Source organism: Mus pahari, chromosome 2 (genome assembly GCF_900095145.1).
Source record: "Mus pahari chromosome 2, PAHARI_EIJ_v1.1, whole genome shotgun sequence".
Taxonomy (NCBI): Eukaryota; Metazoa; Chordata; class Mammalia; order Rodentia; family Muridae; genus Mus; species Mus pahari.
This window is the reverse complement of record NC_034591.1, coordinates 18226455-18253889: the sequence shown is the minus strand read 5'-3', so window position 1 is coordinate 18253889 and position 27435 is coordinate 18226455. Positions and strand designations below refer to the sequence as shown.

At 43.2% G+C, this 27435-nt stretch overlaps 1 protein-coding gene across 2 annotated transcripts in view; it reads left to right on the top strand.

Moving 5' to 3' along the window:
- Positions 1–11100, top strand: part of Pus7 (pseudouridine synthase 7) — a 41892-nt gene extending 30792 nt beyond the window's left edge. For both annotated transcript variants that reach the window (XM_021190730.2, XM_021190731.2), the window contains 8 exons: positions 1637–1762; positions 4349–4410; positions 5387–5547; positions 6295–6421; positions 7621–7722; positions 8650–8779; positions 9893–9984; positions 10176–11100. In XM_021190730.2, the coding sequence (XP_021046389.1) occupies positions 1637–1762; positions 4349–4410; positions 5387–5547; positions 6295–6421; positions 7621–7722; positions 8650–8779; positions 9893–9984; positions 10176–10312 (937 nt within the window). In that variant the 3' untranslated portion in view covers positions 10313–11100. The remainder of the gene's footprint in view (positions 1–1636; positions 1763–4348; positions 4411–5386; positions 5548–6294; positions 6422–7620; positions 7723–8649; positions 8780–9892; positions 9985–10175) is intronic.
- The last annotated feature ends 16335 nt before the right edge of the window (positions 11101–27435 follow it).

Genomic DNA, 27435 nt, shown 5'->3' with positions numbered 1-27435 from the left:
ATATATATATATATATATATATATATATATATATATTAAATCTTTTTTAAAGAAAGAAAGAAAGGGCCTGCGCTTTGATTGTAAGAGGTGCCTAGAATGGCCATGTTCATAGGAAGGTGAGAGCTTGCTTTGGTAGAAGTTTCAGTTTGTGACCAGGCATGGTTGCACATGCATGTAATTCTAGCACTCAGGAGGCAGAGGCAGAGGAGATCATACTGCCTCAAGGTCAACCTGGTCTACATAGAGTGCAGGCTGGCCAGGGCCTATATATATATATATATATATATATATATATATATATATATATCAAGAGTGTGCAAAATGAGGGAGTGAATGAATGAATGGATCTGGACACGGAAGGAGTTTGGGAACAGCATAGTGGTAGATGCTGCACCACACTGCACATGGGCTTTATGCTATGATAATTGGTACTGATGAAAACAAGGTGGAACATGGAGATGCACACCTTTATCCCAGCAGTAAGGATTAAAGCACAAGGCAGTGGAACCTCTGAGTTCGAGGCCAGCCTGGTATACAAAAGCAAATTCCAGGACAGCCAGGACTACACAGAGACATCATGTCCTTGGGAGGGAGATAAGAAAAGATGAAATGTAGAAGCTGCCCTTATTTTTTTTTTAATTTTTTATTATTTAAATGCATTTTATACATCAAACATCAATAATATAGAGTATTTTGAGAATCAAATAATGTTAAAATGTTTCAACTTTTATATACATATCATTTCATACCCTAAAAATATCATTAATGAATATTTAATACTATCTGTAATTGAGGATCCTATATCTAATGTTGAATACTAAATTGTTTCAAAGCATACCAAATGTTCTTGGTGACTTAAGCATAGTAAAAGAACATGAAATATTAAAAATGGATCATTTAGAAATATATTCAATCCAGGACAGCCAGGGCTATACAGAGAAACCCTGTCTCAAAAAATTAAAAAAAAAAAAAAAAAGATATTCAAAAGCACTTCTATGATAGCTCCTGACATAGTGAGAGAGTATTTACAAAGCATTATATGTCTGTGTACATAGTCTAACAATCAGTTTACTTAAAAACGATTATCAGTGTTTCTAGGAGAGAAATTATTTATCAGTAAGTATATTTTAAAATTTTCAAAATAGCAAAAACTCTTTGAAGTTAAACATTAAGAAAATGCTAACTTCAAGCACAGTGAGAAAGATAATCAATAATATTTCCATGATATTTGTAGAACATGATTTTACTATTCTCAGCTGTTAATATTCAGCAAACAGAATAATTATTTTAAGATGTATTTCATTGTTATATCTCCCTTTTCATTTCTGATTTTATTAATTTGAATACTGTCCCTGTGCCCTCTGGTTAGTCTGGCTAAGGGTTTATCTATCTTGTTGATTTTCTCAAAGAACCAGCTCCTGGTTTGGTTGATTCTTTGNATAGTTCTTTTTGTTTCCACTTGCTTGACTTCAGCCCTGAGTTTGCTTATTTCCCGCTGTCTGCTCCTCTTGGGTGAATTTGCTTCTTGTTGTTCTAGAGCTGTCAGGTATAGAAGCTGCCCTTATGTGCACCATAAAATGTGTTTGCCTGTCCATATTTTGTTTTGTTTTGTTTTTGATAATTTGGGTCCCTGCAGGAATATAACAGGAACTGATGAGCAAGTCCAGCAGGCCATGCAGTCTCTGAAGGAGACCGGCTTCATTAACTACTATGGCATGCAAAGATTCGGCACCACAGCTGTTCCAACGTACCAGGTTGGAAGGTTTGTATGCAGTCTTCTCACGTTTTCCTTTGTAGCTTTTTATTTAGGTTTTTTGTGCTGTTTGTTTGTTTTAGTTTTTTGTTTTGTTTTGTTTTGTCTTGTTTTCTGAGACATTGTCTCACTGTTTAGCTGAGCTACAACCTGGAGTACCTACCTCCAGGTCCCTGTACCTACAGAAAAGCCAGGTGTGGTGGACCATTTCTCTGACCCAGTGCTGGGAAAGTGGATACAAGTGCATCCCTGGATCACTTGAGGCTCGTGTGTAATGCACACACTCACAAACACACAGTGGAAAAAGATGTGACCTAAACTTAAATTTTTCCTCCCATTATTAACAGTCCGTCCAGGGGCGGATCTCTTAGGTTTTGGAATTTTGTTTGTTTTTTATCTTTTCAATTTTTAAGACAGGCTTTATCTGTGTAACCCTGGCTGACCTGGAACTCACTCTGTAGACAAGGCTGCCATTGAACTCAGAGATCTGCAATGTCTCTGCCACCCGAGTGCTGGGACTTAATGGTGTGCCCCACCACGCCTGGCTTCTCTGTTACTTTTTTTTTTTTTTTTTTGGTTTTTTGAGACAGGGTTTCTCTGTGTAGCCCTGGCTGTCCTAGAACTCACTCAGTAGACCAGGCTGGCCTCGAACTCAGAAATCCGCCTGCCTCTGCCTCCCTAGTGCCGGGATTAAAGGCGTGCGCCACCACGCCCGGCTCTCTGTTAATTTTTAAGGGGTAAGTGGACACCAGTAAAAAACAGGGTAACACAGATCCAGAGTATGCAGACCCAAGGCACAGTGATCACCATTATTCACCTCCCGTCTGCCCTCCCCACCCTTTGAAGAAAACTGTAGAAGATCTAATGTGGAACATAAGAGCTTGATTCACATCTAGATAATAGGAAATCTCTCCAGGGTAGAGTAGAGTAGAAATCTCATCAGTAAATACTTGGTTTCATAACCCTCCAGTAGAATCCCACTGTCCAGCAGAGATTGTATTGCATACGTAACTTCCTCCTGGGAGCTGGCACGCTGGAGTGCACAGAGTGCAGTCTGAGAACGTGTCTTCCTGGCTCTGTCTCAGCACTGGCAGGTGGAGGCCGCACTTCAGAAGGGCCGAAGTAGCATACTGGTTGGACAGCCGTAGTGGAGTCCAGGACAACCTGGGCCACAGAATGACCCATGTGCTGATGTTAGGGCTAGACCATGGCTGAGCCCGCAGAGCCCTTGTGTAGTGTACGAGGGGCCCTAGATGAGCTCTCTAGCACCTGAAGAAGGATAATCCACCACACTGTCTCAGGAAATACACAGACGCATGATGAGGACACTGGCTGTCGTGGGACAGAGCATTTAGTGAAGGCTGGCATCAGCCTGTTTTTACGATTTTTAATTAATTTAGCAGGAGCAGAGCCATGTGACTCTATAGTTTTGTACCCAAAGAATTTTTTCTCAAGTAAAACTTGCTCGGTAAAGTGTTGCCAGACTTAACCCAGAAGCACAAGTTTCAGAACATCCCCAAAGGTCTACAGGAGTTAGTTCAGATTTTCAAATTATTTGTTTTTACATCAAATTATTTCCTGCCTTCAAAGAACTTACTGTTATCAGCATAGGTTTTCCCAGCATATAGTTAAACAGAAGAGGAATTGTAACCAGACTATATAAAGGCAGTATATGAAAAGCTATATTGTCCAAAAGGACAGCCCTTACCTTTATTAATGTTTTCTGTTCGCCTATGTCGGTTATATATTCTGGTTGGTTGCATTGTTTCATGTGTACGTATTCAGTGACGTTCTCCTGCATAACCTCTGTCCTCATGCCTGCCCTCTAATCCCTTCAACCCCTCCACACACCCCAGCCCCACTCTCTCCCAGCTTCCCCAACCCTCTCCACACACACCCCACCCCCGCTTTTCCCAGCTTTCTAACCTTTACTCTCATGTGTTCTATGTGCATACCTGAAGTTAGACACACTTCTTTACAGGAGCATGGGTACCTTATGGCTAAAGAACGTGTTCATGAGCCCCACTCCATTCTATGATGGGGTATCAGCAGGTCCCATTTTCTGGGGAGCTTATATGAATAATCACAGCTGCTGAGTGTTCAAGAGTACTAAAGTCTGTTCTGCTCAGAAGTTAGCTTCCTTCCCACACCCTCTCCAGCTTATACATTCTTCCTATTCCCTTCCTCTTTGATGCTCATTGGAGATGATATAGATGTCCTATATATCTCTGATATAGATGTCCTATATATAGTCATTCAGAAACATTCTGAATCCAGGTCTTCAGCAGAACAGATAAAATAATGTGTGTTTGTGGGCTTGTGCATATTGAATGTAATGCACATAGAGGCCAGAAGGGGGCAGCAGGTCCTTGGGAGCTGGAGTTCCAGGCTGCTGTGCGCATTGGAGGGTAGGTCCTGGGAATCCAGTCCTCTGCTCAGGGAATACACACTCCTTTTAGTGTAGGTAGTGACCACTGAGTCTGTCTCATCATTGTACTGCATCCTTTTAAATTTAATAAACTAGTAAGTATTACTTGGAGCATATAAAGCTTATTATGTGCAAAGTTAATTAATGTAAATACTGTCTAATTCTAGAGCAATTCTACAGAATTCCTGGACAGAAGTCATGGATTTAATACTGAAACCCCGTTCTGGAGGTGAGAAAGATTTGTGTAAAAATAAAATGCATAAAATATATACCTAGATATTCATGTGGTCACTTTAAGTAAAAGTAACTGTAGGTTGTTATTTTAAAGTTCTTGATCTTTTTTATTCAAAGTTTTAATGCTATTTTCTTTTTTCGTTTTTTTTTAAGATTTATTTCTTTAATGTATGTGAGTACGCTGTTGTTCTCTTCAGACACAGCAGAAGAGGACATCAGACCCCATTACAGATAACCACCATGTGGTTGCTGGGGCTGGGAATTGAACTCAGGACCTCTGGAAGAGAAGTCTGTGCTCTTAACCACTGAGCCATCTCTCCAGCCCCACTATTTTATTTTCATGGTTTTACATATGGGACTGAATTTTTAAAATCTGTATCCTAGTGTTAGCTTTATTCATGCATGGCTGAATGTACTTGAAATAAGTTAATTTCTCTATGGTTACTTTGAATTCTCTGACTTATAGCAAACTTATATGTATGAATGCTTTACTCAAACACGGAATAATGAAATATGTAATCTTGGCAAATACCTTACAGATGTTTTTAAAGGTAGATTAAAATTTTTCCGGGAAATATCTCTAAAACTACACAGTAAAAGAGGGATGTAACTGGTAGTTTTTAAAATTTTTAAATAATAAAACTTGATTTAGGTAACTTCATTTGCAAGCTAAAATAGTGTTTTTATTTTTAAAGAAAGCGTTAACCTTGACAGGACAGGGGCAAGAAAAGGAGAAACTTCCTTCAGGTTGTTATTTGCTGGATCAGCTGCAGTGATGACGATTAGTGTCTCTGGCTGATGACGGAGCCAGATAGGAGCACACTCCCTGTGGTCCCGTGTTGTCGCTCTTGGGTGACCGTGAGCTTCTTCATTACACGGAAACATTCTCCCAGTTTTGGTTCCCTGTGAAGCATGTTAAACGATGGGCGATTTCTGAGGGGAAGTTTGATGGCGTCTTCTCTCTCCCGCAGCCGAGAAGGGTTACTTGGTGAAATGCAGGGAAGAATGGGCCAAGACCAGAGACCCAGCCTCTGCCCTCAAAAAGCTGCCCGTCAAAAGGTGTGTGGAAGGGCAGCTGCTTCGAGGACTTGCCAAATACGGAATGAAGAATATAGTCTCTGCATTTGGCATAGTGAGTGCAATTGGTGAGGCGGTGACTCAGAGGTGGTCAATGCCTTTTAAACATAATCTTAAAATGATCTTGAAAGACCAGCAAATGAGAATCCTTAGTAGTCTGCAGAGGAATTTATTAGGGTATACCTCAATTTTAACCTGAAAGCAGATTGATGTGGAAAATGCTGGCAGTGTTTGTTGATATTAGAGACACAAGAAGGTATCTGTGGGAAATACTTAATGTAGCCAAGTGGGATTTGAGACGCTCAGAACCCACTGTGTGGTCGTTTCTTCCACAGCTGTAGTTTACGTTTGTGCTCGTGCAGGGCACGGGCATTTGCTGAAGCATGTGGGCGGAGGTCCGGAGAGTCCACTCTCGCTCGTTCTTATGTCCCCGAGGATCAGACTCAGGTAGTCAGGCTTGGCTACAAGACCCTTTAGCTGCTGAGCCAGGCCTGGCCCTACTGTAGTCATTCCTTGGTCGTGTTCTCATTAGAGCTTTCAACTGCCTAAGAAAGGCAGTCGGACAGGAAGTTGCTAAGACATCGCCAGTGTGGTTGCAGTGAAGGGGAGCATAACCCATATGTGTGTGTAATTCAGGACGCCTTAAAAGTGCTTTCCCCCTGAGCCACACTCTCAGCCCCACATCAGGTATGAAATGTCAGTTTCTTGTGTTAGAATTACCACAAAATGAGCAAAATGTCTGGGAAACTAGCACTTTAAGTGTTCAGAATTGTTCCTTTGTCTGTTTCTCCATTCTCTGCAGATTCCAAGAAACAATCGCTTAATGTATATCCATAGTTATCAGAGCTATGTATGGAATACCATGGTGAGCAGAAGAATTGAGGAGTACGGGCTGAGGCCCGTGCCTGGGGACCTTGTTCTCAAAGGAGGTATGACATGGAACACTGTTGTCATGCAGCTAATTAGGACTCCGGTATTTTATCACCGTGTTTTTAACCCTGTATGGTACTAGTTGACAGAGAGGTGTGCAGAATAATTTTTGGGCCAGTCTTGGGTAAAAGTCCGTTACACACATTAGTCACTCTGGGTCTCTTCACGGCCGTGTCAGTGTTTCAGAGTGTCGTCAGGACACCAGCCTGGAGCTAACTGCACTGGTGAGCATGGTAGCGGAAGCCAAAGCATTCTCAGAGGAAGTGCTTGCCAGGCGCGGTGGCACCCAGCACTCAGGAAGCAGGCAGAGGCAGGATCTCTGAGTTCAAGTCCAGCCTGGTCCACAGAGCTAGGTCCGGGACAGCCAGGGCTACAGGGAGAAGCCCTGTCTTGAAAAGACGAGGGGCGTCGGTGGGGCAGAAGGAGAAGAGCAGAGAAAAGCTAGGATGAATCTAGAGCTTGACTCAGCGGTAACGAACACTGGCTGTTCTTCCAAAGGAGCCAGGTTCAGTCCCCAGCACCTACACGGTGGCTCACAGCTGTGTATAACTCCACTTTCAGAGGATCCAGCGCCCTCTTCTGGCCTCTGAGGTTCTGCCCACACACGGTGCACAGACATACATGCTAGCAAAACATCCATACACAAAAAGTGAATTTTAATTTATTTTTTATTTTATTTATATGAGTACACTGTAGCTGTTTCCAGACACACCAGAAGAGGGCATCAGATCTCTTTACAGATGGTTGCTGGGAATTGAACTCAGGACCTTTGGAAGAGCAGTCAGTGCTCTTATCCACTGAGCCATCTCTCCATCCAGATTTTTATGAGATTTTTTTATGAGATTTATGAGATTTTACCCCTTGCTCAAGGTTCCTCAGCTGATTGAAGAAAGAGCGATGTAAGCAGCCAGGCCTCTGCAGCTGGACACCCAGCTCACCTAGATGTGTGTAACTTAGGAACCTGAACTCATGAAAGCTGTCTGTTCTTTTTTATTTATTTATTTTTTTGGTTTTTCGAGACAGGGTTTTTCTGTGTAGCCCTGGCTGTCCTGGAACTCACTTTGTAGACCAGGCTGGCCTCGAACTCAGAAATTCGCCTGCCTCTGCCTCCCAAGTGCTGGGATTAAAGGCGTGCGCCACCACGCCCAGCTTGAAAGCTGTCTGTTCTTAACCCACTGTCTTACTTGTGGACTTGCAGCCACACCCACCTATATTGAGGAAGATGATGTTAATAACTACTCCATTCACGATGTGGTGATGCCTTTGCCTGGATTTGACGTTATCTACCCCAAACATAAAAGTAAGTTCCATGTCTGGGCCAACTAGTTAAGCCAAGTGTAATGTGACTGAGCCAGCAGTAGCTAAGATTGAAGCAGAGGGGGGAATCGGTACTTGAAGCACAATCTTAAAGCTTTCTTTCTAGCACATTTTCTCTGTGAATGCGAGGCTGTAAACTGAGTTCCAGGCCAGTCAGGGCTACCTAGAGAGCCCCTGTCTAAAAATGTAAAAAAAAAAAAAAAAAACAACCACACACACACACACACACACTGCTCAGATACATTTTTTATGGTAAAGGTCTTACAGGAAGGAATGTATGGGGGGGGGGGTACTTTAAATTAGAAGCTGCTGCTCTGTGTGTCATGGGCCTGTGATCTTGGGTGCTCAGACTGGAAAATGGCTTCATCCTGTCTGTTGAAGGCCAGTCTGAGAAGAGGAAAAGAGAGGTTAGGATGCTCTGCCTCTGCATCCCATTCTGTCGCTGCCGTCACCTTCCTGGGTGCCCACAGGGGCTTGCGGGGGGGGGGGGGGGATAGAGGGAGGACTTACAGATTCTGTGGTTCTGGATTCAGGGGCAGGAAAAAGCAGATCTGAGCGGTTTGGAAGAACACCCAACACTTATTCTCAGCCATCACTGGTCTGTAGACAGTGTATTTTTCTGTAAAAGTTACTGATGTTCCAGTCCTTGAAATTTTGTAAGTTAGAACTGATTAGGACTGAAGTCCTTTGTGGCTGATGGGATTCCTCTAGCCAGGGTTGTAGAGTAAGTCCTCCTTGTGGCTCTGCTTCCAGTGCTTGTACTGGCTGACTTCACTGAAGAGAAGGCAGTGGACTGGAGCCAGAGAGGATGAGGAAGGTAGACAGGGAGGAGTCTGACTAGAGTTGAGCGCTAGTTGAAGGTAACCTGCTGACAGGCTGCGCTCCAGTTAACTGTGTGTGTTTGTGTTAGTCAGTGAGGCCTACAGGGAAATGCTTGCTGCAGACAACCTTGATATTGACAACATGAGACACACGATTCGAGAGTACTCCTTATCCGGGGCCTACCGAAAGATCATCATCAGGCCTCAGAGCGTCAGCTGGTGAGTGTGACCTGAAGCACAGCTGGGGTGTTCTTTAGAATCACGAGTTTTTGTGTTTTGTGTGTGTGTCTTTCTGTGCTCAGAACCTAGGATATAATGTGCCATAGCTGTTGCCTGCCCTTATTACCGCGGTGACGACTGCCACCGGTTTTTGTTTTTCAAGTGCTCAACAAATTAGAGTTGGCTACAGTCATACAGTAAAAGTTAATTCTCTTACATTTTGTTGGAATCCCTGACTTACTGAACAGATATACAGAAAATGAGCTTTCTTGCCTTTCTCTGTAAAACTTCCATTTACTTCCGGGACTAGAAAGATGACTCAGAAGCCGGGCGTGGTGGCGCACGCCTTTAATTCCAGCACTCAGGAGGCAGAGACAGGCGGATTTCTGAGTTCAAGGCCAGCCTGGTCTACAAAGTGAGTTCCAGGACAGCCAGGGCTACACAGAGAAACCCTGTCTCGAAAAACCAAAAAAAAAAAAAAGAAAGAAAGAAAGATGGCTCAGCAGTAAGAGCACTGGCTGCTCCTTCAAAGACCCAGGTTCAATTCCCAGCATGGTGGTTCACAATGGTCTATAACTTCAGTCCCAGGGGATCCACACACTCTTCTGACCTCTTTGAGCACTACACACCTGGTGCACAGACACACATGCAGGTAAAACACTCATACATACATAAGATTAGAAGTAAAAAATATTTTAAAAGATACCTTTGATATTTATACTTTTTTTTTTCAAGTTTTTTGAACTTTAAAAAGAAATCCTGAACTAGTTGACCATTTCTAGGAAACTCTTTTTCCCGCTTCTCTTTCTTTTCCTCGCTTCTCTTTCTTTTCCTGGCTGTGGCCATGAAGCTGTCAGAGCTGGAGTTTACCATCCACACTCTGGAGAGGGTGGTGGCAGCCGTGCCCACTGTGGAGGAAATGTGAACGCCATGGTTAGTTACCTCCACCCTGTCTATGCATCCTTCCCACCTTCCAAGGCCATTGGGCACAGCTGTGGGAAGGCCTGCCAGTCAGCCTTGGTGCTTTCCTTGCTCAGCGAATGGGGACAGTGACGACGATGAGGAGGGGCCTGTGCCCCTTCTCATGCTCACCTCTCTCTGTGTGTTTTAAAGGGAAGTTGTTGCATATGATGATCCTAAAATTCCACTTTTCAACACGGATGTGGACAACCTCGAGGGAAAACCACCACCAGTCTTTGCTTCGGGTAAATCAGTACAATGGAAGTATTTTCTTGTAGGTCTGTGCGTGGACCTCGCACACACAGGGAGATCAGAGGATGAATTTGAGGGGTGGAATCGTAAGGAAAGGGGTGTAGCTTTTGGGGGAGCCCCATGATCTTTGGTCAGCCTGCAGCTGCTGTCAGTCTTGACCGTACTCTTCTTTCTTGCCTGGCAGAAGGCAAATACAGGGCTCTGAAGATGGACTTCTCTCTTCCTCCTTCTACTTACGCCACCATGGCCATTCGAGAAGTGCTCAAAATGGACACCAGCATCAAGAACCAGACACAGCTAAATACGAGCTGGCTGAGATGAACAGCGCGTCACTCAGAGAGGGGACGCAGACCTGCTTCTGACCTCCTGGTCTGGTCTTCTTTTAAGTGCTGACTCATGTTTGGAACTTGAAACTTTTGTAGTAAAGGATTATTTGTATTTTGTAAAGTTTTTTATCAGCTTAAATACTTTGCAATATTTGTACACATATACAAGTCCTGAGGATCCTAATTACAGCTCAGAGACAGAACTTGCTCAGTTTATCCTGTGGGTGCTTAGATTCTAGTACAGCATCAGCTTCCTGGCTTTATAACAGGAAAGGGGGACTTGGTTTAAAGTTGCAGTTTTAGGTTTTGCTGCACACCTGAAGTACAAACAAGAATCTTAGAAGTTTATGATGGGATTACACATGGTCCATGTCAGAGCAAATGCAGCAGGCTGGAAATTAGAGACTGCACACTTAACACGCAGTTCTCATGTTGGTTTCAATAATAACAAAACATCCACAGGTTTATCACCACAGTGTAGCTTCTGTTGGGTGGCTGTGTTAGATTCAGGTGAGCATCTACACACGTCTTAGCTTGCAGTGGCTTTTCTGGCTAGTCTGTCGGCATCATTCAGGGTAGCGTTTGCCTGTAGCTTTCCTTGCGCACAGTTGACTCCACTCTAGGTGCCTCTTACTTTCAGAACCTTTTCACTGGACTCAAAAGTAAGTAGTGATCACAAAGAAAATCTGGAAAACTTAGGACGAAAGGCTTCTGCACCCAGGCGGTGGTGGCGCACGCCTTTAATCCCAGCACTTTGGAGGCAGAGGCAGGCGGATTTCTGAGTTCGAGGCCAGCCTGGTCTACAGAATGAGATCCAGGACAGAAGATTTCTGAATTTGAGGCCAGCCTGGTCTACAAAGTGAGTTCCAGGACAGCCAGGGCTATACAGAGAAACCCTGTCTCAAAAAACCAAAAAAAAAAAAAAAAAAAAAAAGAAGGGCTCCAACTTCCGTCTGCAGCGCTGACCCTCAGCCAGCAGCTGCTTAGAGGTTTCCGTCATGGCAGTGCAGAAAACCCTCCTCTGAAAAGATGGACATGCCTTTCTGAAGGTGTGAGACATGACTCTAGCCACTTTTATTTTCTGTTATTTTTTAAAGCAAATGTAATAAATATTTTGAAAAACACGTTTTTTACTAATTATGTAAACAAATCAAATAAATATTCTAAAACTGAGTGCATGTAAAATTCTTGTCCTTGGCTAAAGGGCAGCAAGGAGTTTGATGAGTGAGTGGACAGTCGTCAGATGTGGCACAGTGGCGTCTCCATCAGGATGGGGTGTGAGACTCATACAGTATCCACTGGAGTGACTGACTCATAGCCTGGACTCAAGGTTATTCCTCCCACAGTGTCGCTCCCTGGCCTCCCAGTGTGCTTTCTGGAGGGAAGGAAATGCCCGGAGAGAGACAACAGCCATAAAAGCATAATTGAGAACCAATAATGCATTTCTCCTCCCCTTTCCTCTCCTCTCCTCACACTGGCCACACACTGCTGAAGCTAAAAGAATGAGTCAGAACTGATCCTTCCAGCCAGCTCACACTTCTGCGGACCCCAAGTGTAAGTGTCCATGACTTACAGAAGATACCCTGGGTTCAGATAGCATGCAAACAAAAAAGAGTGTTTTATTCTGCAGAAGTCTGCATACTAGGGTCTGCCATCTTCAAGGAGAGAGATCCTGAAGTGAGCTCACAGGACCAATTTAAAGCACATTAGGAGAATTTCAGAGTAGGTGACCTTCATCTTACTTCATCTCTAGGAATATTTCAGAACCATTGTTGGGACCTAGGGGCTTGCCACTGGAAGTCTGGAAACTGTTCCTGCCCCATCGTCCTTGCCTCAGGCCAGGTGGCAGGGCAGCTTCTGAGGCCTGGATTTGCCCAGTTCTTGGAAACAGAGATTTAGGCCCAGTCTCCTGAACTACCAATTTGAAGCCTGTCATGGAGTTAGCCTAGCCTTCTCAAAGCAAGAAGGTAAATAACTGAAACTGGCCTGATTCATTAGGCCCCTCCCTAACAGTAAACTGTAGGAGCTGAGCTGCCAAGAAGTTTCAGACAAGCTGAGCTGCAAAGAAGACTCTGAGACCAGACCAGCTTCCTGGAAGAAGCAGAAACGGGCTGAGCTGCTTGGAAGAGGTGTAGAGCAGAGGTTCCTGGAAAGGACCCCTCCAGCCTGCTGGGCTGCCTGCATGCTGTGCCGTGTTCCCAGCCTTGTGAGGTGTCAACTGTGCTAAGGTGAGCTTTGGTGATGCAGCTGTCCGAGTCATTTGTGATTCCGTAAGTCACCTCTTGCCTGTAGTCCTGTAAGTAATCCACTGGTTCGCCGAGTTGGACCTCGGTGGACAAGTAAATGTAAGCTGAATCTCTAACGTGAACATGATGTCACAGCAACAGGAGCATCAAGGCATTCCAGGCTGCCTTGATAACAGCAGGGAGTGGGGACCAGGAGAAACACAAGAATGACATACCCTCGTAGGCAGACAACTCGACAGTTAACTTGTGCTAAGTAGTACATCCAGACAACATTGCACTGTTAGGCAGAAGGTGGTTGTTGCAGGGTTTAACTGGACTATGGTCTGGCTGCAGAGTAGATAGGAAGGGTCATCCAGAGGACTGAGGGCAGCAAGTATCAGCATCAAGACAGCAGAGGAAAGACTTAATGCAAAGAAGGAGAACAAAGAGGGGAAACAGTGTGACACATCAAGTATCAAATGCATCTGATTTTAAAAAGATCCCCCTTGCCATGAGAGTTCAACCTAAAATCTTCCAACAGTATAAGTTGAACATCCATGGTACTTACAAAGTATCCAAACACATTCAGATTTCTCAATGCCAAGCATTGGCCAGTACCCAGTGATGTCTTCAAGCATGCAAGAAGAAAATCTGAGAGCCTACAGTTCTAACAAGTAGGCGTCCCTTCGGTGCACTTTGAGAGCACAGTGGGGCATAGCAAGAGCTCCAACAAATTGTGTCCAGCCACCATTTGACTCAGAAACCAAAAGGCAAATTGTTGGTAGAGAGGAAGGAGAGAAATTTAATCAGTATATCTATATTGAGAGACATTCAGATAATATCTGTATTGAAAGACGTTAATATATAAAGCATGACACCTCCACCCTAGAGGGGAACACTGGCCTGAATACGCACTAACATGGGGGCAGGAGTGGGGGAGGGTAGCCTAAGTAATGAGTCTTGGTCAAACTGTGGTTTGTTTAGCATCTCAGGACTGGTCAGGGGGAGCCCTGTCGTGATAAGGGTCACTGCTGCCTAACCACAGACAAGACTGTCTACACGAGATCTTTGTTTATCAGATCTGTAGTTCCTGGGATTCACACAGGAGGCTGACTAACAGCAAAGTGAGCAGATTCAAAATGGAGACTGTTGCTGGAAATATTTTAAAAGGAACTAGCACGTTCCCGAGCTAGTGCCAGCCATGGTCTGCCCCAGCAGCCTGGCCGGCCATGCACTGACGGGCAATGGCCAACCTGTTTTTATCTCCTGGAGACTCTGACTTGACTCAGTGCTCCAAAATCTCTCCATCCAGCTCGCTAGGTCCCCACTGGCAGGTCGCTACCATGCCAACCCCATGCTTCAAATCCCTCACAGCCTTTGTGATGCACTTCTGGCAAATCCACACTGTGCCTCCGAACCTTTCACTCTTGAACCTGCACGAGCCACCACGTGAAGAAAAACAACACAAACTTATTTCAGAAACAATGGTAACTCAATCATTGGGCACAGCAACTAAATTCCTAATCTTGTAAGCCTTATTAAATATAAATCCTCCAGTGGAGAATCCTGACGGATCTACCATTGAAACCAGGAGACATCTTGTCCTCACACTATCCCCATCCAAAAGGACCTAACTCTCTCCTGCTTCCTCTCTTCCTCCATCCAACCTGGAAGTCCCTCCTACTTGCCCAGTGATTGGCTCCTTTATTCATTAGGGGATTGGTTCACAAGAAGTCACCTAAGTACGTGACTCACTCCTTGTCTGCAACCTCTCCCAGGAGAGCAGAATTAGTATCCAAATACAAACAGTACCAGGCCTGTCCACAACTGGAGGCAGAGATGCCAAGTGTTTAATGCTGACTAGTGGACCTAAGTGGAGGCAGAAAAGGCGAGTGGTAACCCATTAGACCTAAGTGGAAAGTCAGTGCCTTTAGCGAAATCTCTCTTCAAGTCCTTGTTATAAACCCACACCACCTATGTTCTGACTTCCCTCAGTGTCTTACAATATAATTCTACCTCTGTCCACAGAGAGCTGGTCTCAACACTGCTCCTATTCCCAATTCATCACAAGCCCAGATTTCTAGCTGCTTTTTTTTTTTTTTTTTTTTTTTTTTTTTTTTTTTTTTTTTTTTTTTTTTTTTTTTTTTTTTTTTTTTTTTTTTTTTTTTTTTTTTTTTTGGTTTTTCGAGACAGGGTTTCTCTGTATAGTCCTGGCTGTCCTGGAACTCACTTTGTAGACCAGGCTGGCCTCGAACTCAGAAATCCGCCTGCCTCTGCCTCCCGAGTGCTGGGATTAAAGGCATGCGCCACCACGCCCGGCTGATTTCTTGCTTCTTACCAACTTGTTTTTCCATAAGAATTCCTATAGCTCCCACCCTCAGATATAAAAGTGTGGAAGAGCAGCTCACAGCACAAGATTCAACACTGCTGGCAGGTTTGTTATACAGGACGTACTTCAGGCATAGCCAGACTGAAAGATGCATTAGGAAAGCTAGAGGGAGAGGACTAGAATTTCCCAGGAGGAGCAGCACCTCAGTGTAATCACTGCATCCCGTAGACCAGGGTTTTTTTTTAGAGGTTCTGCCACAGAGGCATGAATGGCCAAAATCTGATGATGGCTTAAGTCAGCCTTTCTTGCTTCCTGAAGCCACACTGAAACTCCAGTCCTCCAATCCAACCTGGCTAGTTTCCCTGGCAACGAGCCCAAATGCTGTGGTCACTTAAGATCCTAGGAGGTACTTTTTATGAGCATTTGCCCGCATGAATGCCTGTATATCACATGGGCACAGTGCCCACGGAGTCCAGAAGAGAGAGTCAGATCCTCTAGCACTGGAGTTGCAGGCAGTTGTGTACTACAAGTGGGTGCTGGGGATTGAACCCAGGTCTTCAGGAAGAGCTGCTAGTGCTCTTAGAGCACTGAGCCATCTCCCCACCCCCAGCAGCTGTTTCTTGTCATTTAAGAAATTCAAGGGTTTCAGGAACCCTATGCCAGAGTTGAAAAGGGCCAAATACACAGTTTTGTTATAAATTATAACATCACGAATATGTAGTTTTAAATCATGATAAATGCTGTGAAGAAAATTCAACAAGAAAGAGAATGAGGAGGTGGTAAGAAAGGGTTGTGCTTTTAGCTGAGTCGTTCAGCAAACCTCTCTGAAGAGCTCAGATAAGAGCATGAGAAGGAAGAGCTGAGCCAGAGGCCCTGGAAGGGAGCCTGCTGGGGCAGAAAGAAAAGAAATGATTTAGGTATAAATGTGTAAATGGCAGGCTGGCAGGATGGTTCTGTAGGCAAAGACACTTGCCACCAAGCCTGGTGACTAGAGCCTGCCTCCATCAGATTTCCTGTAAGCAAGTCTGTGGGCATTTTCTTGATATGGGAAGGCCAGCCCACAGTGGGCTGGGTGGGCCACAGCGGGACAAGTGGTCCTAGGGTAAGGCAGATGGTGTAAGAAAGCACACCACAGAGAGCAGCAGCATGCAGTGTTCTTCCGTGGCTTCTGCCTGGGTCCCTGCCTCACGAGCACTGTAAGCTGTGAGGTGCACTAACTCTTTCCTCCAGAGCTGCTTCTGGCCGTGGTGCTTATCACAGCAACAGAAAGCAAACTGAGACGTGGGGAGTATGAGTGAGGCCTTGGAAGTCTGGATTTCTGTCACCAGAGCATCATAGATGGATACCTCCTTAGCACCACAGGCATAGAGACTTTTTTTTTTTTTTTTTCGAGACAGGGTCTCATTTAGTCTTAGGTTGAACTCCAACTCAGTATGTAGTGAGGATGACATTAAGTTTATCATCCTCCTGCATCCACTTGTCTTTGTTTCTTTGTTTGTTTGTTTCTTTCTTTCTTTCAACATTTTTATTTATGTATGTATTTATTTTAGGAATGAGTGCTCTATCTGCATGTACAGCTGCATGACAGAAGAGGGCACCAGACCACTCTATAGATGGCTGTGAGCCACCATGTGGTGGCTGAGGATTGAACTCAGGACCTCTGGAAGAGCAGACAATGTTCTTAACCACTGAACCATCCAGTCCCGTCCACTTTTATTTTATTTTTTTTGGGGGGTGGGGGTGGGAGTGGGGAAGGAGAGTTGGTTTGGTTTTGCTTTTTCAAAATAGAGTTCCTCTGTATAGCCCTAGCTGTCCTGGAACTTGATTTGTAGACCAGGCCTCAAACTCAGAGCTTTGCCTACCTCTGCCTCCCAAGTGCCAGGATTAAAGGTGCATAAAACCATGCTTGTCCCTATTTTTTATTTTTAATTTTGTGTAAGCTGTGTGTTGCGTATGTACACCTGAGTGCAGTGTCCACAGAGGTTAGAGGTGTGGGGTCACCCTGAACCTGCAGTTATGGGAGTTGTGAGCTGCCTGACAGCAGATACTGGGAATAGTTATATATGTGCTATCGCCTGTGAGCTGAGAGGACGACTGTGGGAGTTGGTTCTTGATTTCCATTGTGGGGACCTTGGGGATGACATCAAGTCATGGAGCTTATGAGGCAAGCACAAGTAACCTCTTGAGACATCTCCCTTTACCTCTTTCTTTTTTCTTTTCTTTTCTTTTGATTTTGTTTTGTTTTTGTTTTTGTTTTTTCTTTTTCTTTTTTTTTTTTTAAAGTATTTATTATTTATTATATGTAAGTACACTGTAGCTGTCTTCAGACACTCCAGAAGAGGGAGTCAGATCTTGTTACGGATGGTTGTGAGCCACCATGTGGTTGCTGGGATTTGAACTCTGGACCTTCGGAAGAGCAGTCAGGTGCTCCTACCCACTGAGCCATCTCACCAGCCCGTTTTTGTTTTTTCAAGACAGGGTTTCTCTGTGTAGCCCTGGCTGTCCTGGAACTCACTCTGTTGTAGACCAGGCTGGCCTCGAACTCAGAAATCCACCTGCCTCTGCCTCCTAAGTGCTAGAATTTAAGGCGTGCACTACCACTGCCTGGCTTCCTTTTTACTTTTTGAAGACCTTTCTGCCTTTATTCTTCTTTCCCTTTCATGCATAGCAATGTAAAATAATGTAGAACCTCTTTTATTCTTAAAGGCAGCACACTGACTAAGATATAAATAGTAATAACAATGATTGTTAGATTAATCTACCAAAGAGGAAAAATCATTTGTGCTGGTGCTGCTATAACCAAGTACCATAGACCATAGAATAAAGGGTGTAAAATCATATGTTTCCCTACTTTTACTTTTAATTTTGTATGTATATTTATTACATATGGTATATATTATTATTTTATAATTATATTTTATAATTATTGTATATTATGTATTTATATTTACATTTAGTTTTGCTACTCTACCATAGAGTAGAGTGTAGGAACAGCTGGGAATGGGGAGCAAACTGTTTCTTGTCTGGCCTCAGTGGGAGAGGAAGCACCTAGCCTCACAGAAACTTCAAGTTCCAGGGTGAGGGATACCCAGGGGAACCCCCACCCACTCAGAGGAGAAAGGGAGGGGGAGGGGAAGGACTGTGGAGGGGGTGACTGGGAAGAGGGCAGTGAGCAGGATGTAAAATCAGTAACAAAGTAAATTTTTAAAAATGACAAGCAATGTAAAAAAAGGCACTGATCCCGTTATCTGGGCTCCACCCTTATGCCCAATTAATTATCTGGGCTCCACCCTCATGCCTAATTAATTGCCTTCCAAAGGCCCAGCACACACTTTAGAGAGTATTCAGTCTACAGTGTTTTATAGGAAGCCTGAAGCCAGCATAAAGTTAATATTTAAAACATATTTAATACATTCTAACCATTAAAAGTTAATGATCTGCTGAATATGTCTTGAAATTCCATCAACTCCCACAGGAAACTCCCTCCTTGGAGACAGTTATCCACTTCAGATGTCTGAGGAAGTGAACTGTGTCATTCCAACTAGAAACCCTGATTGGCATATGTCAGTTTCACTTAAAGTATGGTCTGCTTTTCTAAAATTAAGGTAGAAAACGAGTACCTGAAGACAGGATTTGCTGAGTGTGCACGTGCATGTATGTAACAGAGACTGCAACAACCCCTGCATGCCCCATACCTCCCAACTGTTGGTATTTATCCTGTGAATTGGCCAGGAGACAATGGCTATCCACTTTTGAGCAAACATGCCTTTTCCACCAGCAATAAATTCGATGCTGTTAGTTAAAAGGTAACCATAGACCAGATCGTAGCGGCTGCTCAGACTGGTTTCTCAGATGAAGAAGTTGAAAGCCAGAGCCCACGAGTCTGGGGTGGGTGAGCACCTCCCCTTCTCTCTGCCTCCTTTCTTCCTGGGTTCTAAAAGGGGCCAGAGCTGCTCTCTCAGTGGGGAATGCTGGAGCAGTATCACCCTCTCCCCATTTCTCATACTCGTCTCTGTGAGAATGGGTATCATCTAGCAACCTGTGCTGGTCTCCAAGTTGCTGCACAGCTAACGATGATCTTGAACCTCTGATCCTCCTGCCCCTACTGCTCCAGTGCTGAAATTATAGAAAAATGCAACCACACACAGTTCATGCAGTGCTGGGGATCAAACCCAGTACTTCATGAACACTAGGCAGTCATTCTATTAATTAGCCATATCCCCAGCCCATCTCTTCTTGGACTAACTCTAAGAAGGAGCTTGTGAACCCTCCAGCATTAGTGCTCAGTGCCTGTCCTTGCTGGGTCTGCAGCACCTAGTTTTAGGAACAAGCGAATGTCCCTTTAGAAAGGATTTCTTGCCGGGCATGGTGGCGCACGCCTATAATCCCAGCAATGGAAATAGTTATGGTTGGGGATCATCACAACACAAGGAATTGTATTGAAGGGTTGCAGCATTAGGAATGTTGAAAAGCACTACCAACTACACTCAATGCTATACTGCAAACCTTAGATACTTTTTAAAAGATTTATTTATTTATCTTATGTACATGAGTACACTGGAACTGTCTTCAAGCACACCGAAAGAGGGCATCAGATCCCATTACAGATGAGCCACCGTGTGGTTGCTGGGAATTGAACTCAGAACCTCTGGAAGAGCAGTCAGTGTTCTTAACCATTGAGCCATCTCTCCATCCCAGATATTTTTATGTAAATAATCTGTAATACTTTTTTGTGGGGAGATTTGGGGGCCATTTGGCAGGAACCTAAAATTGGCCAAGGACAAGGAAATGGGCTTCAGGCAGGAATCCAGATAAAACTAAGGAAAATAATGAGAAAAAACAAAACAAAAACAGGAGTCTGTCCTAGAAGCAACAGAGGGACTCATTGGACTAATGAATGCAGGTCTAAAAGAGATGACCCAGGAAATCCTCTCTCTCAGGGAAATGGGTAAGGGGGCCATGCAGTTCATTCCTTGGCAAAACAATCCTTTCAGCATATCTTCTGAGCCACCCCAGGCAGCGCAGGACTGGACCTCAGTTCCTCTACCTACACAGTATTAACTCCTGAAATGGAGATGCAGGCTCTTCCTACTGGAAGATATGGTCTGTTGTTGCCACGAACTGTAGGATTGTTACTGGGTAGAAGCAGTGCCACTATGGTGGGATTGCCCCAGGAGTTATAGATGCAGATTGTACCGGGGAAATAAAAATTATAACTTCTTCACCTACCCATATTTCTGTCATTCAACCCAGAAAATTGCTCAATTACTCCTTATGCCATTGGTTATGACAAAAAATAAGGTTAAAACTAATGTTCGGGAACCAGAAGGATTTGGTTCTTCAGATGCTTATTTAGGTCCAAGTGATAAAAGCTAAAAGACCTGAACTCGTCCTAAGAATAAATGGGGAAAAAAAACTTAGATGCAGGAGCAGATGTATATGTATCTGTTCATTTAGACCTGGATCTTGGTCTAAAACAACTATCATTACTCAATTACAAGAGATAGGGCAAAGTCAGAGTCCTGAGAAAAACAATGATCTCTTACATTGGGAGGATGAGGAAGGTCACCAAGGATATTTTTAACGTTACATTGTTTCGAATTTGCCTGTTTATTTGTGGGGAAGAAATATAATAAAGGACATGGGAATACTTTTATATAGTCTAAATAGTAAAGTTATACAACAAATATTTGATTGTGGTTATTCACCTAACCAAAGGTTTGGTGAGCAAAATCAGGGAGAAAAAGAGCCCATTATAGTTAACCCTAGAAAAGGAAAAACAGGTCTAGGGTATTTTTGATGGAGACCATTAACAAGCCTGCACCCCATGTGTGTAAAATCACTTAGAAAAGTAGTGATGTTCCTGTATGGGTTGATCAATGGTCTCTTACTTCAGAAAAAATCCTGGCCACTCAACAGCTAGTGCAGGAACAGTTGCAAGCTGGCCACATTGAACCTTCCAGTTACCCCTGGAACTCACCTATATTTGTAACTAAGAAAAAAATCAGGTAAGTGGAGATTATTGCAAGATTTAGGAAAGGTTAATGAAACTATGGAACTCATGGGGGCATTACGACATGGCCTACTTACTCCAGCTGCCATTCCAAAAAATACACATAAAATCATAGATTTATAAGATTGTTTTCATACTATCCCTTTGCATCCTGATGAATGTAAGGTTTGCATTTACTGTTCCTGCTTATAATTTTAAAGAACCCATAAAGCGATATCATTGGAACATTTTGCCTTAAGGAATGGCTAATAGCCCTATTTTATGTCAAAACTTTGTTGCTGCTTCAATACAAGCGATTAGGACCTTGTATCCTTCTATGTATATTATTCATTATATAGATGATATTTTATTAGCTGATTCCTCTGAGGGTTTTTTGTTTGTTTTTGTTTTTTTGTTTTTTTGAGACAGGGTTTCTCTGTATAGCCCTGGCTATCCTAGAACTCACTTTGTAGACCAGGCTGGCCTCAAACTCAGAAATCCGCCTGCCTCTGCCTCCCGAATGCTGGGATTAAAGGCGTGCGCCACCACGCCCGGCTCCTGAGGGGGTTTTACTATAAGTCTTTGCTCTTATACAACAAGCATTAAAATCTTGGGTATTACTTGTTGCTCCAGAAAAAAAATTAGAGACAATATCCTTTTCAATATTTGGGAATCAGTTATATCCTAAACAAATTGCAGCACAGAAAATTCAAATAAGAAAAGATAATTTACTTACTCTAAATGATTTTCAAAAGGAGATATTACGTGGCTAAGACCTCATCTTAAGCTTACTAAAGGAGAACTTAAACTTCTATTTGATACCCTCAAGGGGGATGCAAATCCTAATCCCTCTCAACATTAAGTGATGAAAGACAAATAGCTTTCCAGACAGTAGAGGAAGCTATTAGCCAACCACAGATACATTATATAGACTATGATCATTGTTGCTACAACTCATGCACCCACAGCAGTCCTTTGGCAAAAGGGATCATTAATGGGGATTCATTTTCTCCATCTCCAGGTAAAGTCTTCACACCCTACTATGAAACTGTCGCTGTGTTAACACACAGGTGTAGGGTAAAATCATGGGAATGTTTGGGGAAGAACCTGATGAAATATGTTCCAAACAGAAATTAAATTACTCATTGCAAAGTACTGACATCGGGCCTAGTGCATGTGCAAAAATTTCAGGGGAAAATGATAATCATTATCCAAAAGACATGCTGTTATAGTCTGCCTCTGTGCCTTTGTATGCCCATAGAAAATGTGCTTACTGTATTTATAGATGGCTCATCTAATAGGAAAACAGCATATGTGATTGGACCACACATTCATTCTCTTGAGTTTCCCCCTGCTTCAGCACAAATAATTGAACTATGTACTACTATAGCTGTTTTTGAAATGCTAAAAAAATTACTCAGCAATTACAGCTAGTGCAGGAACAGTTGCAAGCTGGCCACATTGAACCTTCCAGTTTTTAGCATTTCAAAAACACCTACAAATATAGGTGAGTTCCAGGGGGAAATGGAAGGTTCAATGTGGCCAGCTTGCAACTGTTCCTGCACTAGCTGTAATTGCTGCGTAATTGCTGTTTTTGAAATACTAAAAAAAAAAAAATCAAGCCTTTTAATGTGTATACTGATAGCCAATATATAGCTCATGGTTTACAATTACTTGAAACTGTTCCTTTTTTAATTCTCAAATTTTGCAATTATTTATGCAAATGCAACTCAATTTAAGAGAACTTACAGTTTTCTTATTTTGTAGGACATTTAAGAGCTCATACTGGATTGCCCGGACCCCTTAGTGAGGGCAACACCACAGCAGATTTGTATACCAGGAAGGTTATAGGCCTTACACAGGAACAATTAGCCATACAATCTCATTCTTTACATCATCAAAATAGTAATTGCTTGAGATGACAATTTGGTATTTCTAGAGAATGAGCATGCTAAATTGTATAGACTTGTCCTGAATGTCCTCAGTTTCTACCTGTACCACACAATGGTGTTAATCCTCAATGACTTATACCTAAGCAATTAGGGGCAAATGGATGTTACTCATATTTCTGATTTTGGAAAATTAAAATATGTACATGTGACTATTAAAACCTCTTCAGGCTTTCTAGTTGCAACTGATTTTAACAGGAGAAGCAACTAAAAACATAATTAGTTAATGCCTGTGTTGTTTTTCTATACTGGGTGTTACCATCCAGATTAAAACAAATAAAGGAACTGGCTATTACAGTCAAGCATTCGGGACTTTCTGTTGACAATTTAATATCACCCACATTACTGGGATTCTTTATAATTCTCAAGGAGAAGGCATTGTGTGGAATGGGTCCATGGAACCTTAAATAATATCTTCATAAAATAAAAAAGGGGGAGTTATATCCTTATACACCACAAGACTATTCATGCTCTTTTTACTTTAAATTTTTAAAATTTGGATGTTCATGCACATTGAGCAGCTGAGCGTTTTCAGAAACTTCGCACTTCCACTATGTATGCTTCAGTATGTATGATCCTATGTATGGATCCTATGACAGGCCAATGGCATGGACCCAACCCTGTACTCATGTGGGGACAAGGTCATGTTTGTGTTTTTTTCATGGGAAAATGGGGTGTGGTGGTTGCCAGAAAGGCTGGTGCAACAAATGGAACAATTGCTGCTGCTGCTGCTTCTGCTGCTGGTTCCCACACACAGTGAAGTCCACTGGGCTTGAGTTCATGGCCTACATTCAGCAGTGTGGACTAGATTGGAGATTCTCATGACCAGTAATAATTCTCAACTTCTTGGATCTCCCTGGACAAGGGAGTCAATTTATACTAATACTGTGACTTCAATGCATTGGGTTATAGGATCCCTGTTTGCTTTGTAAGGAATAGTACAAATGATAGGTGTATTTCAGTGTTTCCTCAAACTTGGAAGAAAAAGGTTTCACAAACCATAATTCAAATCATAAAGATAGGTATGCCTAAACAGTATAAGGATTTGCCCCTGATCCTCATGAGCTATGACCTGTGGATCTGTAACCACAGAGAGTGTAGAACAGGGACTTAATAACTTATCAAAGTTATTAGTTGGAAAGAATGTTTTAATCAACCTCCAATGTGGTTTAATGACTCCAATAAATTGTGAATTATTGATTGGGCAGGGAATCAGTCAAACATTGGTTAAAAGGAGATGTCCATATTCCTTTGGGAATCAGAAGCAAGACATTTCCAACAGCATGTCTGGAAGTTAGCTGCAGCTCTCTATGAAGTTGCACTGGCTACCAATAGAATTGGGGCAGAATCTGGACTTTGAACTAGTGTTAGTGCAGGTGTTAAGGCTCCCAATTTTTTATTAATTGGTCATGTTAAAATTAATTTTGTTTCTTCTACAGTATTCAATGTAAGTTGCATTGATTATATACTTTCTAATTGTGTTAGTGTGTTGAAACCTGACATATCTGTTATGGTAGTCCATCACCCAGCTTTTGTTTTATTGCCTGTGAGCATTACAGGACTTTGGTATTCTGAAAAAAAAGCTTGCAGATACTGGAAGAGGTGAGTCAGGCTTTAAGCAGAAGCAAGAGGGTAGTGGGCTTGATTATTGCTGGTATAGCAGCTTTAATTACATTAATAGCCAGCACCACTACTTCTGCAAAAAAAAATTGTTACTAATGTTCTGAGTATTCAAGAGGAGTTAAATAGGTGTTTGGAACAACTGATTGATGCTTTTTGATACTATTTAAATTATTGGAGAGGAGGTTCAGATTCTAAAAGTAAGAAGCAATGGAGTTATGATACTTCTAAAATTTGCAATGACAATCACTATAATTGGGGAAAAGTTCAAAGACATTTGCAGGGTATTTGACATAATTCCTAAAGGCCTAGTTTTTTTGTTTGTTTGTTTGTTTTTATATTACACTTTTTCATTCCCCACTTCTACTTGTTAGCAGTTCTAATCTTAGAACTAGACACTATTTTTTTTCCTGACACACTTGATCCTTTAGGGCATGGTACTGTTGTCTCAAAACTAAAAGCTGCACTGTACCAAGTCTTGCTCTAATAAAGGCGACTAGCCTATCTAACACACATGGACCTATAATTAAAAGCAGAAGCAAAATCAAAAGGGGTCCCATAAGGGTAGAAAGTAGGGTGGTCAAGAGTACAAGATAAGGGCCTTTCCACCGAGCCTCAAGGTTTTCTGCGCGGTGGCGTCTAATGTAGACTGAATCTCCAACTTTGAAGCGATGTGGGCTTGCAAGTCTCCTTCTCTTGAGTAGGCCTCCTGGGGCTGCTTCCATGCTTGCTTGCTGTCTCACCTACTCGAGCACCTTGAGCCTAGAGAACAAAGGCTGGGAAAGCAGCACATCAGCACTATGTACAGAGGCTGTTTTTACCAGTGGAGGGAGCCCCCCATAGAGTAATTTATAGGGGGTCAATCCAAACTGTCCAGGGGTGTTTCTAATCCTGAAGAGCACAAAGGGTAGGAGAGCTATCCAATCATTAACACCAGTCTCTGCTGTTAATTTGGTAAGGGTCTCTGTAATGTTTCTATTCATCCTTTCTACCTGTCCTGAGCTTTGGGGCCTGTATGCACAATGTAACTTCTACTCAATCCCCAATATCTTGGCCAGTCCCTGACTTACCTGGGCAATAAAGGCAGGTCCATTATCAGACCCAATTACTTTGGTTATTCCAAACCTCGGGAAGATTTCTTTTAAGATCTTCTTGGCCACCACATTGGCTTTCTCAATCATGGTAGGAAAAGCTTCTACCCAGCTTGAAAAGGTGTCTATAAGCACTAATAAGTACTTGTTGCCATATCTAGCTGTCTTAGATTCTGTAAAATCTACCTCCCAGTAGGCACCAGGCCGGTCACCCCTGAGCCTCTTCCCAGGAGTACACATGGAGTGTCCTGTATTAGTCATAGCACAGGCCTTGTAGCTTTTGACTATTTCTTCTGCCAAGTCAGAGAGTCCTATAACATAATGGTCATAGGACCTAACCACACCTTTTAATAATTTCTTGGCCCCCAAGTGGGTCAAGAAATGTAAGTTGGTAACATACTTGTGTCCTTCTTCCCGTGGGAGGACTACTTTTCCTTCTGTTTCTACTACCCCATACGGGGTTTCCTTTACCAGTCCTAATTTGTCCATAACTTGATAGTCCTCAAGGGTGTATCTAAAGTTGGTCTCTGACATCATTATAATCTTTAGACTCCTTGACTGCCAGGATCATTGCTCCTTGGGCCGCCTGTTTGGCGGTTAGGTCTGCCATCTGATTCCCTTTAGTCACAGCATCTCATGTCTTTCTCTGCAGATGTCAACAGCCCTTTTTGTCTGTATATTGCTCTGTAAAGTGGCAAAAGCATACATGCTGTCAGCATAAATGTTGATAGGCTTCCCCTTTGCCATTCGTAGAGCTTGTATCAAAGCCACAAGTTCGGCTTTCTGGGCCGACGTCCCTTCAGGGAGGCTGCTGGTCTAGATTACTTGCTTTCTGTCACCACTGCTGCTCCCACCTTCTGCTTACCTACAGCCACGAAGTTACTGCCATCCGTGTACCAGCTCAGACTCCCAGGCCAAGGCTGATCCTTCAGATCATTTCGAGTACCAGTTTCTTCTGCCAGAATGTCAGCGCAGTGATGAGTAGGTGAAGAGTCACCAGTCTTGGTAGGGTACCCTTGGCAGTAGGGTAGTGGAACTGAGGTCAGCAGGGGGCACGAAGGTCACTCGTTCAGTCAACAAAAGGCTCTGATAATGTGTCATATGAGAGTTGGTCATCCATCGGTCAGGGGGCTGTCGGATAATGCTTTCAAGAGCGTGGGATGCCACTACAGTTATTTGCTGTCCCAGAGTCAACTTATCAGCATCCTCAACAAGCAGAGCTGTGGCAGCAACAGCTTTCAAGCAAGCTTTCAAGCAAGAAGGCCACCCGCTGGCAACAGGGTCTAACTTCTTGGATAGGTAAGCCACTGGTCTTTTCCAAGGTCCCAAAGTCCGAGTAAGGACTCCTCTGGTGACCCCTGCTCTCTCATCCACATAAAGAATGAAAGGCTTGGTTAGGTCAGGCAAGGCTAAGGCTAGGACTGTTAATAGGGCATACTTAATTTCTTCAAAGGCTTTCTAGTAAGCTGGAGTCCACACAAACAAGGACCTCCCCTTCCTTGGTTAGGGGGTACAACAGGGCAGCTAAGGTCGAAAACCCAGGTATCCAGAGCCTGCGGAAGCCAGCGGTGCCCAAGAATTCTCTTTTTGCCTTGGTGTAGTTGGGGTAGGATCTGAGTTAGTCTTGTTTCTGGCTTCCGTTAGCCACCACTTCCCATCTCGAAGGCTGTATCCCAAATAAGTAACTTCAGTCTGACATAGCTGAGCCTTTTTAGCTGAGGCTCGGTACCCCAACTCACCTAATTCTGTTAAGCACCTTGGTCTTCCGTTGCCCGGGTTCCCTATCTGTCTGTGTCCTGTCTTTTCTTTCTCTCCTACCACGGCGGCCAAGATTCTAGTCAAATTTCTCTCTTGTCTATGATCCCTCCTGTCTTCTCTTTCTTCTGCCTCCCGCCTCTCTCTTTCTTCTGCT